Source organism: Antechinus flavipes, chromosome 2 (assembly GCF_016432865.1).
Source record: "Antechinus flavipes isolate AdamAnt ecotype Samford, QLD, Australia chromosome 2, AdamAnt_v2, whole genome shotgun sequence".
Classification (NCBI taxonomy): Eukaryota; Metazoa; Chordata; class Mammalia; order Dasyuromorphia; family Dasyuridae; genus Antechinus; species Antechinus flavipes.
The window spans coordinates 139,248,774-139,261,489 of NC_067399.1; the positions used below are offsets into that span (position 1 = coordinate 139,248,774).

Here is a 12,716-nt window from a genome sequence, read left to right on the forward strand (position 1 = left end):
GAATCTCATGAGAGGAACTTCACCAGGGGAGAAAAGGAAGAGCCTTGAGTCGGCAAAGTTCCCGATTTCTGAAAAGTAGCACCCTTATCCAAAAGGAAACAGATAAACAATAAAGGACCTATTATGTACCAGACACTGTTCAATATTCTCTCACAGAAATTCTGGGAGGTAAGTGCAACTATTATTCCCCTTTTTACAATTAGGGAAACTGAGTCGAGGTCAAGTGACTTGCCCAAGATCACGCTAGTAAGTACCTGAGGCTGGATTTGAACTTGGGTCTATCCTGCCTTCTGGCTCAGGACTCTAGTATGACAGCTAACTAGGTAATTTCAGGGGATTGGGTTGATATTTCCTAGCTTTTTTGCAGTCTGTGAGACAAACTGGGTAGTTCCCCAGCTCTCAGACTCAGGCACTAGTGTATCCAGATGCCTATTTCATCCCTAATAACCAAGTGTATTTCTAAAAGTGAAAGATTTCTTGTTCTTTTGAGGCAATTAATGTTAAGTTTCTTGCTTATGATCAAGAAGATTCTAAGTGTCTGAGGATGGTTTTAAATTCAGTTCTTATTGACTCCAGGGCCTGGGCTCTATCCACTCTATCATCTAGCTGTCCTAAATGGTTTCTAAGGATATTTGTGTGGCATAATAGAGAGATTAGAAATTAGAATCAGAAAGACCAGAGAACAAATCCAATTTGTTACTTAAAAATTAAGTGTGCTCAGTGGCAAGTCAAGTAATCTCTTGTCATGTATTATTAGTTTCGTCATCTGTAAAATGGAGGTCATACTAACTATAGTGTCTACCTTGTAGGGTCATTGTGAGGATCAAATAAGATTTTAAAAAAGCATATAAAGTGCCTTCTGTGCAATTTCAGTTATCTTCGTTAAGATCATCACTTCTATCTATATGTATAGCTAGGAAAAATATGAGGATTTGGGACTAGTTAACTTGGTTTAAATCTCTGTACTAACACTTACTAGCTATTGAGCTATACTTCGAAGGTTGAACTTGCTAGTCTTGAAGTTTCCTTGCAGCTCTGACATATTTCTATATTTCATAATCTAATAATAATAGCTCATATAGTGCTTTAAGGTAAGGATGGTGATGTAGCCAGATCCAGTTGTTAAATTTTCAGTGTGAGTGTTTTATACCTTGAAAATTGGCATACTCTGCAAATTAAGACTTGATTTATTGTTTTGTTGATTGTCTAGAATTACAAAAGTCATGGGGGAAAGTGCTAATAATTAAGATTCAACTTAGAAGAGTGTCATGCAGCTGTTTCTTAAACATCGACTAGCAATACCCCAGCTTTAAGATTTACTAACTTCTATATGTATGTTATTGAATCACATCAATCATGTGAGTGCATGCTATTATCATCCCCATTTTAGAGATAAAGAAACTGAGGCTGAGAGATGAAGTGATTTACTCAGGGTTACATGTAGCTAGCAAGTATCTTGGGCAAGTATGAATAACAGTTTTCTTTATGAGAATTTCATTGTTCTAGCCATGGTCTTACTTGTCTCCTATGTGTCTTTAGATATGCTTAAATGTTTATCATCTATACCCAGATCTGTAGAATTATGCCAGTATCTAAATGCAGTTCTATGTCCATGTATTATCTATTATCTATCATTACTTATTTATTATATGTTAAAGATATCATTTAAGGTCATAGGATTTAGAGGTAAAAGGGAGCTTTGAGAATATCTGGACAAAAGAGTCCACAAACTGTTAGCAGATTTTTAAGAAGTCCATTTACTTAGATGGAAGTTTATTTCAATATAATTTTTCCTTTGAAATCCTACTTATTTTTTTTATGTTATTTTTATTTATTTATTTTTTCCCTGGGGCAATTGGGGTTAAGTGACTTGCCCAGGGTCACACAGCTAGGAGATATTAAGTGTCTGAGGGCACATTTGAACTCAGGTCCTCCTGACTTCAGGGCTGGTGCTCTATCCACTGCACCACATAGCTACTCTGAATTCCTACTTATTTTAAGCAATTACATTACTCTGAAAAGGAGGCTTAATTAATCAGATTTTGGCAGTCAGAGTCTGCCAAATAGGTTTATGACACACAAGAATGAGTGTAAGAACCCCTGACTTATTCCAACGTCATTTGTAAAATAAGAAAATTGAGGCCAAAGTAGGAGATAATATTATTATTTCATTTCACTTTAAGGATCTCTAATTTTTGTTACTATTGCAGCTGTGGTTGCTGCTATTACTGCCCCCCCCCTCTCTCGCTTCTCTTTCCCCATCATTCTGCAGCTAACCTGGTGATGAGCCTCTCAAAATTTAGCTAGTCTGGTCTTCAGGTCACAAGTGCAGAAGCCTTCTAAATACCAAAATACTCAAAATGCTTTTCAACCCAATAAGGACTGCCACAGTCAAGTCCAATGAGTCTTTAAGATGCCACTTACCAGAGTTCTTCCTACTTACTCTATAATGAAGCAGCTGGGTAAAATTTTGTGGATGCTTATCTATATTTTTTACTACAATATCACCTATACCTTATTCACATACCCACACCTATTGGCCATCTTCTCTCCTATCATTAAACTCTCTCTCTTGATCCTATCATGCCCTGTTCTAAAATTGGCATAGGGTTTCTATTTATCTCTTGACAGAGAGATAGTGGACCTAAGATGAAGAATGGACATAGCTAATGTGGGAATTTAACTATATTTTTTTTCCATTTTACCCAAAGAAGTGAGGAATGAGAAGGCAATGGAAGAGAAAGATAGGGTAGAGTGAAAAACAAAAACAAAAGAAAAACAAAATAAAAGGGTCATTCAGGCATCTTTCTTTAAAATAGAGACATAAGAAGAAAGGGGAGAAAGAAAACCTTTAACTTTAAAAGCTACAAGTTCAACTTATTTTATACTTCAAAAGAAAAGAAAACTGTACATACTACAGACCTGCAGTTGAAACTGCACATACAATCATTTTCTTCATCTCTTCTTTTGTCTCTCTCTTCCTCATATGTGTGTGTGTGCTACGTATGTGACCCTGATTCAGTTTCCTCATTGAAGGGGTTGGACTTGATGTTTTCAAGGATCCCTTGGAGTTCTAAGTTTATGATGTATGACACTATGATTGGATAATTTCTAGTAGGGCTTGGTAAAGTATAGAGAGTGCTAGGCCTGCAGTCAGGAAGATCTGTCCTCAGATACTTACTAGCTGTGTGACCCTATTTGCCTCAATTCCTTAGTCTGTAAATTGAACTGGAGAAGAAAATGGCAAACAATTCCAGTATCTTTGCTAAGAAAACTCCAAATTGAGCCATGAAGAATGAGATAAAACTGAAAAACAAGTGAGCACTAACAATAGTGGGGGAAGGGAACCAGCACTTTTCAAATGTTTATTTTATGTCTGGCATTACAATAAGGGCTTTTCAAATATCACGGGGCATCAATGTGTAAAAATGTTTGTAGCAGCTCTTTTAGTGGTAGCAAAGAATCGGAAAAGGAGTAGATGCCTGTCAATTGGAAAATGGCTGAATAAGTTGTATATGAAGGTAATGGAATATTATTGTTCTATAAAAATGATAAACAAGCTGCTTTTAGAAAAGCCTGGAAAGATTTACAGAACTGATGATGAGTGAAACAAGCAGAAACAGGAATATATTGTATACAATTACAGCAAGAATGTGTGATCACCTATGAAAGACTTGGTTCTTCTCAATGGTTCAGTGATCCAAAGCAATTCCAATAGACTTTGGACAGAAAATGCCATTGGCATCCAGAAAACAAAAAACAAAAAACAAAAAAAAAAAAACTAAGGAGACTGAATGTAAATCAACACATGCCATGTTCATTTTCTTTTCTGTTTTTTTTTTAAATCTCTTTTCCCTTTGCTCTGATTTCTCTCTCCCAACATGATTTATAAAGTAATGTGTTTTAAAAATAAATTAATTTAATAGAGAAAAATGTATCTTGGGGCATCTAGATGGTACAATGAATAGAGTGCTAGAATCAAGGAAGACTGAATTCAAATCTGGCTCAGAAACTTACTCACTGTGTGACCCTAGGTAATTAACTTAATTTCTGCTTGCCCCCTCAGCTGTAATATAAGCTTTAATGTAACATATTATATATAAAAACACATACATTTCAGGGGTTTTGTGAGGACCAAATGAGTTCATACTTAAGCACTTAGCATCATATCTAATATATAGTAAGTGCTATGTAAATATTAGTTATTAGTAGTAGTAGTAAAATGGGACAGCAATAGAACTTGCCTCCCAGGACTGTTGTGTGGACCAAACGAGAGTTATAAAGCACTTAGCATCGTGTCATAGTAAATGTTATATAAATATTAGCTATTATTAAAATGGGGGCAGTAATAGAACTTAACTCTCAGGACTGTTGTGGGGACCAAATGAGAATTATAAAGCATCATATCTGGCACAATTATTATTACTAAAATGGACATAAAAATAAAGAAGTGAGTCTCCCAGGGGAAGGTCAAATAAGATAATTGTAAAGCCCTGGCACAAAGAAAGTGCTAATATTATTATGACTAGTTACTGTTGTGATGAATCTCCAAGGATCTTCGCGGAAGGCCTCCTGGAGGCAGGGGGACCTGAGCTGGGTTGCATGGGCCCTCCGTGTCCTTCTGGCTCTAAACATAGCATCCTCTAATTTCCGGACAGGCGTCCCCTTCCTCTCCTCTCCCCTCCCCCCTCCCACTCAGCTCAAGCTGGCGCGGGGAGCCGGCTCACCTCCCACTGGGTCTCCTCCAGGGCAGGCGCGAAGTTGGTCTTCTCCTTCTCATAGGACCTCAGCTTGGTCTCCAGCAAGTCTTGCTCCTTCATGAGATTTTCCAGCTCTCCGCGCAGCTGCTTCTTCTCCTGCTGCAGCTGGAGCACTTGGAGCTGCAGAGCCTGCTGCGTGCGCTGGCTCTTCTGGGAGGCCTGCCTCAGCTTGCTGCTGCACTTCTGCTTCAGTCCGTCCAGCTCCTCCTGGCAGCGCCGCTGCTTCTCCTCGTAGGCCTGGCTGGAGGCCAGCTCCTTCTCCTCCAAGCTGCACTGCAGCTTCTGCAGCTCCCCCTCTCTCTCCAGCAGCTTCTGCTCCAGCTCCTGGATGGTACACTCATCCGTGGAGAGGGGCGAGCGGATGCAGGCCGCCTTGTCCGCCTTGCTCGGGTTGCCAATCTTGTTGCCCCCATCAGAAAAGGACAGAGCTTTCAGGCTCATCATGTTGCTGTCCTGAAGCGTGGCCCCCTGGGTGATGTTGTGGGCGGAGCCCCCGAAGCGATTGATGGGCCCCACGGGGGTCACCAAGGGATCCAGCTGGTAGCTGCTGCTGGTGCTGTGAGTGGGGAGGCTGGACATAGAGTTCCTGCCCGAGTCGGACAGAGCCCCTGAGCACAGGGCCGGTTTCAGCTCCTGCTCCTTGCCTTTGTCCACAGGAGTCGGGTGAAGTTGGCGGCTGGCGTTTTCTGGGGGAGAGGAGTGGAGAATGGCCCCTGACCGGGGCAACACGGGCTTGAACGCTGTTGGTCTTGCAATGTTCTTTTCCGAGCCCTAGGGAAGAGAAAGGACCAGATTCCTTAAGTATCCCACCTCAGTATTTATTTCTTTCCTCCCCCTCTGGCTAGAAATAATAAGGATGATGGAATCGAGGAGTTTGTGATGACAATGAGAAACATCATGGCACGGGGGTAGAGGGTTGTCCTTGGAGGATGAAAGTCATCCTGTCCGACCCTACGAGATCCCACGGACATCGTCCATGGGTTTTCTTGACAAAGGCACCGGAGTGGTTTGCCATTTCCTTCTCCAATGTGTCCCCGTCTTACGGATGAGGCCCTAAGGCAAATAAACCTTAAGTGACTTGCCCACGCAGCTAATAAGTATCTGAGGTAAAAGCCGATCTCAGATCCTTCCGACTCTAGGTCAGACGTTTTTCCCATTACCTCACCCGTTGCTGCTCCTCCTTCTTTCTCAGAGAGCATTAATGACATCGCAAGGGCGACGCTGACTAGTATGTGACATGGATTTAAGCGAGGAAGGACTGCTCAGAGAAATCTGCCTGGCTTACCGTCACCCAAATATCAGTCTGGGATGGGAAGAGCCTCAAACTTTCTGGGTTGGCTTCTTGGAGAAAAAGGGTGATCCCGGAGCTAGAAGGATAATGGGGCCATAGACGAGAGCTAGAACGGACCTCAGAGACCATTTAGTCTAACTCTCATTTTATAGATGGGGAAACTGAGGCTCATGGAGTTAAGGGACCAAGATTATGAGGGCACTGAGTGTCGCTGATGGCAGTTAAAGCCAGGTCTTTCAACTCCAGGGCAAGTTCTTTCTTTGGTTCCATAATAACTCTTAGGTGAAGGTTTTACAGCAAGCGCCGTCCCTTTCTATATTAAGATTATTTCTCTACAGATAATTTTGTAGATGAACTATGTTCTAATACTATCTCAAGAGGGAAAATGCCTTGTGAACAGAATGATTTGATGACATCCATCCTGTGAGATGTCCACCTATCATTTGCCTTCCAGATGGGGAGTCAAAGGATTAGAACATCTAAAACCCTGACCTTGTCTTCTTCTGTGACCTTAGGCAACTTCATCTTTTTGCACTTCAATTTCCTCATCTGTAAAGTGTGTGGGTAGGTGTAACTCATTAGTATCCTTTCCAGTTCTAAATCTTATAGTCCCACAGACTCTATCATTAAAATCTTGAAATGAAAGATGTTCCTTTCCTTTTCCTTAAAAATCTTTTAAGGCTACCATATTGTGGTTAATTTTTTTCTCTAAAATGTCTTCTCCATCTCTCACTGAGGATCACATAAGAAATTTTCAGGAGGTATTCTCTTATTGGTAGGATGGAGACCAGTTTTCTCAACACTTATTCCTTAGTAGCTAGAAGGTGAACATTCCCACTTATTACCCAGGAAATCCAGATTCAGATCTCAAGATCATTTTAAGAATATTATTTTTCTTTCCAATGGAAATGGAGTTTCCTACATTTCTAGATGGGATATGCCTCTAACTTGCCCTTCTATAGCCTATCAGAGACAGAAAAGTCTTGGGTTGGGTAGACTATGAATCTTATTCATGGGGCATTTCTGATATTCCAAGAAACAGACGCTCTATATGGGCTGGAGGTAATGACGTTTGTGGTTCTATCTACCAAGAATTATGGATCTGGAGAAAACCATACCATTTTGGGATGCTGGAGATCTAGAACAGTCATAGGTAACACAATTGTTCATGCTTGTGATAGATGATCAAGATTTTAGTTTATTCAAGTGAAAATTTGATCAGATTGTGATTTGTGGAGTGTGACATGATACCACCACTAAATACCTTCCTCAGTGCCCTAGAAGCAAGTCCTCCCAATCACTCATCCTCACCCTCTCACCCCTGCAGACCCCTACTCACCAGTTCCAGCTGATTGGAGAAAGGCATAAGCTTCGGGGGCGTGCCAAAGTCCATCCCAGCTTGGCCTCCCATCTCCCCGCTGTTCAACGAAGTGTAGTCTGTTCGGTGGGAGCCCCGGGCCTTCTGACTGACCTTGATGTAGAAGAAATCCTCACTCTTGCCTAACTTAGAACTTGATTTGCCATGCCCGGAGTCCTGGGAGAAGCCAAATCTCAGCAGTCCATCTGAATACCTGTTGAGTTTCTTCAGATGGGAGGACTTACGAAGCTTGTACTGAGAGGCCCGGCAGTGTTTGCCCTGGAAGCTGTGGCCCGAGATGAGGCTGCTGACGCTGCCCATGGTCGCTTGAGGCCAAAGGCCGAGAGGGCAGGAAGGGAGCCTGATGTTGATTTGGCAGCAGGGGCACGTCCTGGCTTTGTGGGAAGGCCTCGGTCATAGCAAAAGCCTCAGGCCTGCAGGGGAACATAGGGAGAGACAAGGATTTGAATTGGTGCAGTTGTAGGTGATGTTTTATCTTCTTTAAATGAGTTTTTTCATCTATAAAATGGGTGTAACTTTGTTTGCACTGCCCATCTCATAGATCTATTGCAAGGGTAGTACTTGATTAGTAGCAATGGAATAGAGATTGAGATTAGTGCCGAACCTATGCACTGATATCATGAGCTCGACATGGAATCAAGAAGATCTGAGCTTTAATTTTTCCCTCATCCCTTACTAGTTGTAAGCCTGAACAAGTTATTTAGGCTCCCCCCAGCTTCAGTTACCCCTCCATAAAATGGGAAAATAATAACATAGGGTAGTTATAAGAACAAACTGAGATAATGTGCGAAAATAATTTTGTAAACTTTGGCTTTCAACTAATTGTTATTAGTATAGGGAACTCCTGGATGAGATTATTTCCTTTACCAATGCAGGTTTTAACACCTTCCCCACAACATAACAAGATTAGAGTTATCTAAAATCCTCAGAGGTTATACCCCATATATGCTCAGAGGCATATCCCATTTAGAAATGTGGGAAACCCCATTTCCATTGAAAAGAAAAAAAATATCCTTAAAATGATCTTGAGATCTGAATTCTAAGTTCACACAGTCCATTTGTTTCAAGACTTGAATCAAAGTCTTTCTGGCTCTGAGACCCGGTCTCTTTTCATTACCCTGCACAGCCTTTTAATGCCATGCTGGCTCTCAGTTGCAAATAGCAAACTGTCACACAAATGTGAGCTATTCTAATGAGTATTTATTTCAAGTGATGGTCTGCCTAAAGGCAGAACAGTGACCTAAATGTACTTCCATCTGCGTTTGGTGGACATCTCTTCCCCCTTCAACACAGGACCTTCCCCTCCTTCTGCCTGCCCTTCCCCAACCCCCAAGCTCAGTTGCCTTTGGTTGTTCACAGCCTATATTCCAGACCTAGCTGTTAACCCTAAATCTTTGTTTTTCATCTTGGTCCACCTGTTGGCCTTATGCTCTATTCCAAAAGTGATCTCTAATGACTGAATGTACAATGCACTTTTCAGAAAATAAAGCATGATTCTACCTCAGGGCTTCAATGCTTTAACCAAAAGATGATTAAAAGTGAATCTGAGGATCAGTGGCAAGATGATGAGGGAGAGATCTCTGGCAGACTAGTCTACCAGGATCACCTCATTCACTAAGGGCCTACCCCGTATAAGATTTTGGGAAGAGGAAAAGGAGAGGCAGACGGTGTTTCCCTGCAGAGATCTCCTGAACCACAGAGCACTAATCTCCTGTGCCTATGGGGGTGGTCAAAATGCCATTAGAGCACAATTCAGCAATGTGGCAGCTCACAGGGGAGTGGTCAAGGAAGGCTTCTTGGAGGAGGTGAGATTGGAATGGGGTCTTGAAAAATATCCCCATACCAAGGAGGGACATTCTCAAAAGTTAGCCAGTACAAAGAAAAACAACAGAAAACCAATGGATACAACCTGATTCTTCCACTGTGCTTATTCATTCTGGAGGTTCAGACAATGTTTGTTGCTCCCCTCCCCCAACCTCCTCCAAGGATCACAGCCAGTGATAACAGCAAAATGCTCTATGGGCTGTGCACCAGGAAACTGGAACATCCAAGCTGGCTGACTTACTCCCACACTGGCAAACTGTTCCAAGAAAAGCTGAGAGGTGGCTGTGTTCGGAGCCTTCTCCCTCGGCCTCACAGTGTCAGGAGCAGGTGGAAAGAAAGGGAAGTCTCTTCCTTTCCTCAGCGACTTGCAGGAGGCCATGTGGTGAGTCAGAGGAGGGGTTTAGGTTAGAATCCAAGATCCAAGATCTAGTCTTTACTATCCACTTCATCTCCCAAAGCCTTGGGGATAGGGGCGGCTCCAATCACAGAACCATAATTCATTCTTATCATGCCGAACATGGATGACATCATTTAAACCTCATATTAATCCTGTGAGATATGTTCCATAAAGTCTCCATTTTACATATGAGGAAACTGAGGCACATAGATATTAAGTGACTTGCCCACAATTACACAGCTAGTGATTTTCAGAATTAAAATTTGGAATCAAATCATCCAGATTTCAAATCTAGCTTTCTATTCATTACTCTTGCTTAATCTTGAGAATAGGATTATAGATTCAGAGGTGAATGGGAATTTAGCGATCATCTGGTCCAATCCCTTCATTTTGTAGATAAGAAAACTGAGGGCCAAGGAAGTTTTATTTTATCACTCGGGTAGGAAGTGACAGAGCTAAGTTAGAAGTACAAACTTAATCAAAACCCAGTGAAAAAAAGTGCTGGAATTATGCCAAAATTTGCCTCTGATATTTGCTAACTTTGTGACCTTAAGAAAGTGACTTAACATCTTTGTTTCAGATTGCTCATCTTCATTAGACCTTGATGATCTCCAAGTTCCCTTTCATATCTAAATTTATTGTCTAATGATTCTGTATTTAATACCAAATCTACCATTCTTATACCACAGGGGGAAAATAATAGGAGAAAGGATATGAAATTTTTGAAAAATATTACCTCTGACTTCCAGAGAAAAGAGATGTTCCTAAACCCTGGGAAAATTCTTCCTTGTTCCCTGGAGCTCAGCTACCTCTGATGACACAGAGAAAAACTTTGAAGATAAGCCTTATTTTGCAATCCATTGGAAGCTGGCTGGCTCCAAGAGTCTCCAAACTAACTTCCTCCCCTATCTGCTGAGAGATATAGCTCACTGAACCAGATGTGTAATGTGATAGCAAATACTGATGTTTCATGACCCGTGTGTTCTCCCACTGACCCCAAAACCCCTTCTCTCTGGCAGTTAGAAAGGAGTTATGCAATATCTGAAGGCTAAGGATGAAATGAGGGGGAAAAAAACCAATGTAAGGGGAAGAAGAAAAAGGATTCATAAAATGGTAGAATTTAAGAATGCTATAGCTGGAGGGCATCTTAGAAGAGCTCTAATCCATATTGTTGTTGTTCTTGAGGCAATTGGGGTTAAGTGAGTTGTCCAGGGTCACACAGCTAGGTCTGATTTGAATTTAGATCCTCCTAATTCCAAGGGTGGTGCTCTATCCACTGAGCCATTTAGCTGCCTTCTAATCCACTTTCTGTGGAGTTATTGTGGTATAGCAGAAAAGGTGTGGGATTTGTCATCCGAAGGCCTTGATTCAAAACCTAGACTATCGATTTGTACCCATGTGACTTTGGACAAGTCGTTCTGGATCTCAGTTTCCTCATCTGTAAAATATGAAGATTAGACTAAATGACTTCTCTAATCTTATCTTAATCTAAATTTTATGATTTTTATAAAGCTTCATTTTAACAGATAGGAACATTGAGATTCAGAGAGGAGAAAGTGACTTAGAAACATAGATTGTTTAGAATGGACAAACAAGGGGAAGTCAATTGGGCTCTAAAGTTAATGGGCTTTCTTCCTTCTGCTGTGGGAAGGAATTGACGGAAAGAGTCTAGGGATCATTTGGTTCAACTCCCATTTTACAGCTGGGGAATCTAAAACCTAGAGAGATGCAATTGTTTGCCTAAGGTCACAGTAACTTACTGGTGGAGTCAGAACTAGAACTGAGGTTTCTCATTTCCCCTGAGCAGGAGCGGGGACGGAGGCGGGGACAGAAAGAGAAAGAGACAGAGATACCGAGACAGACAGACACACAGACACATAGAAATAGAGAAGAGACAGAGATACACACACAGACAGAGAACAGACAGATGGAGACACAGCTACAGAGGCAGAGGCAGAAATGAGACAGAGAGACAGAGACCGAGAAACAGAGGAGAAACAGAGAGACACAGAGGGAGAAAGAGAGAGAGAGACAGACAGACAGACTCATCTTCTTGGAGATTAAATCTAGCTTCAGATACTTATTAGCTATGTGACTCTGGGCAAATCGATTTATGCTATTTGCCTCGGTTTCCTCATCTGTAAAATGAGCTGGGTAAGGAAATGCAAACCACCCCATTATCTTTGCCAAGAAAACCCCAAATGGGCTCATGAAGAATGAAATACACTGAAAATGATTGCCACATAATAAAGGGTGGACACTTCAAAAAACACATCCATGGAGCCTCTTCTTGATCTCTCCATCCTCACTGTCTATTTTTCTGTGAAGGCAGTTGAGGAGCAGGGACAATGGCTGAGCCTAATTCCATTGAGTCCCAGGTCATGGAAGACAATAGAGCTCTTTCCTTCTCTCTGGGTTCTTTCTGGTCTCCTGTGCACCCGATTTACTGATCTAACTCATGGGAACTGATCTAAGACCATCAGATTCATCCCACACTTTCTCAATCCCCTCCAGATTACTTCTTTGCCTCTATTTCTTTCTGCTTCCTCTTCTCCCTTCTTCCTCTTCTTACTTCCTCCCTCTCTTCAGATCTGCAGAAGTGGGGAGATAGCACAGCTAGGCACAGATCATACCTAGGAGAGCACATAAGCTTTGTCTGCTTCCCATCCTGGCGCTAGCGTTTGCTTGGCACCTGTCACTACCTCTCTATTGCCTTTGTTATTCTTGCCAGCCCTGCTGTTGCTGCTGCCGCCACTGCCACATGGCAGAGCAGGAGCCAACAAAAATGCTGAATTACAACACTGACAACCAGAGATCTGAGAGAAGAAAATAGCATAAGGGATGCCAGTCTCCCCTCCCCACATACACTTGCATCAGTTTCATGCTGTTTGTCTTTGTGCTCTCTCTGTCTCTCTGTCTCTTTCTCTGTCTCTCTCTGTCTCTGTCTCTCTGATTCTGTCTGTCTCTCTGTCTCTCTGTCTCTGTCTCTCTCTGTTTCTCTCTCTCTCTCTCTTCTCTCTATCTCTCCATCTCTCTCTCTCTCCGTCTCTTTGTCTCTCTCTCTCT

General features: G+C 41.9%; 1 protein-coding gene across 2 annotated transcripts in view; it reads right to left on the reverse strand.

Annotated features, from left to right (window-relative positions):
- LZTS1 (leucine zipper tumor suppressor 1) overlaps positions 1-12,716 on the reverse strand; it is a 75,544-nt gene that overhangs the window by 4,624 nt on the left and 58,204 nt on the right. For both annotated transcript variants that reach the window (XM_051975657.1, XM_051975658.1), the window contains exons 2-3: positions 7,391-7,842; positions 4,728-5,531 (exon numbers count right to left, since the gene is read on the reverse strand). In XM_051975657.1, the coding sequence (XP_051831617.1) occupies positions 4,728-5,531; positions 7,391-7,729 (1,143 nt within the window). In that variant the 5' untranslated portion in view covers positions 7,730-7,842. The remainder of the gene's footprint in view (positions 1-4,727; positions 5,532-7,390; positions 7,843-12,716) is intronic.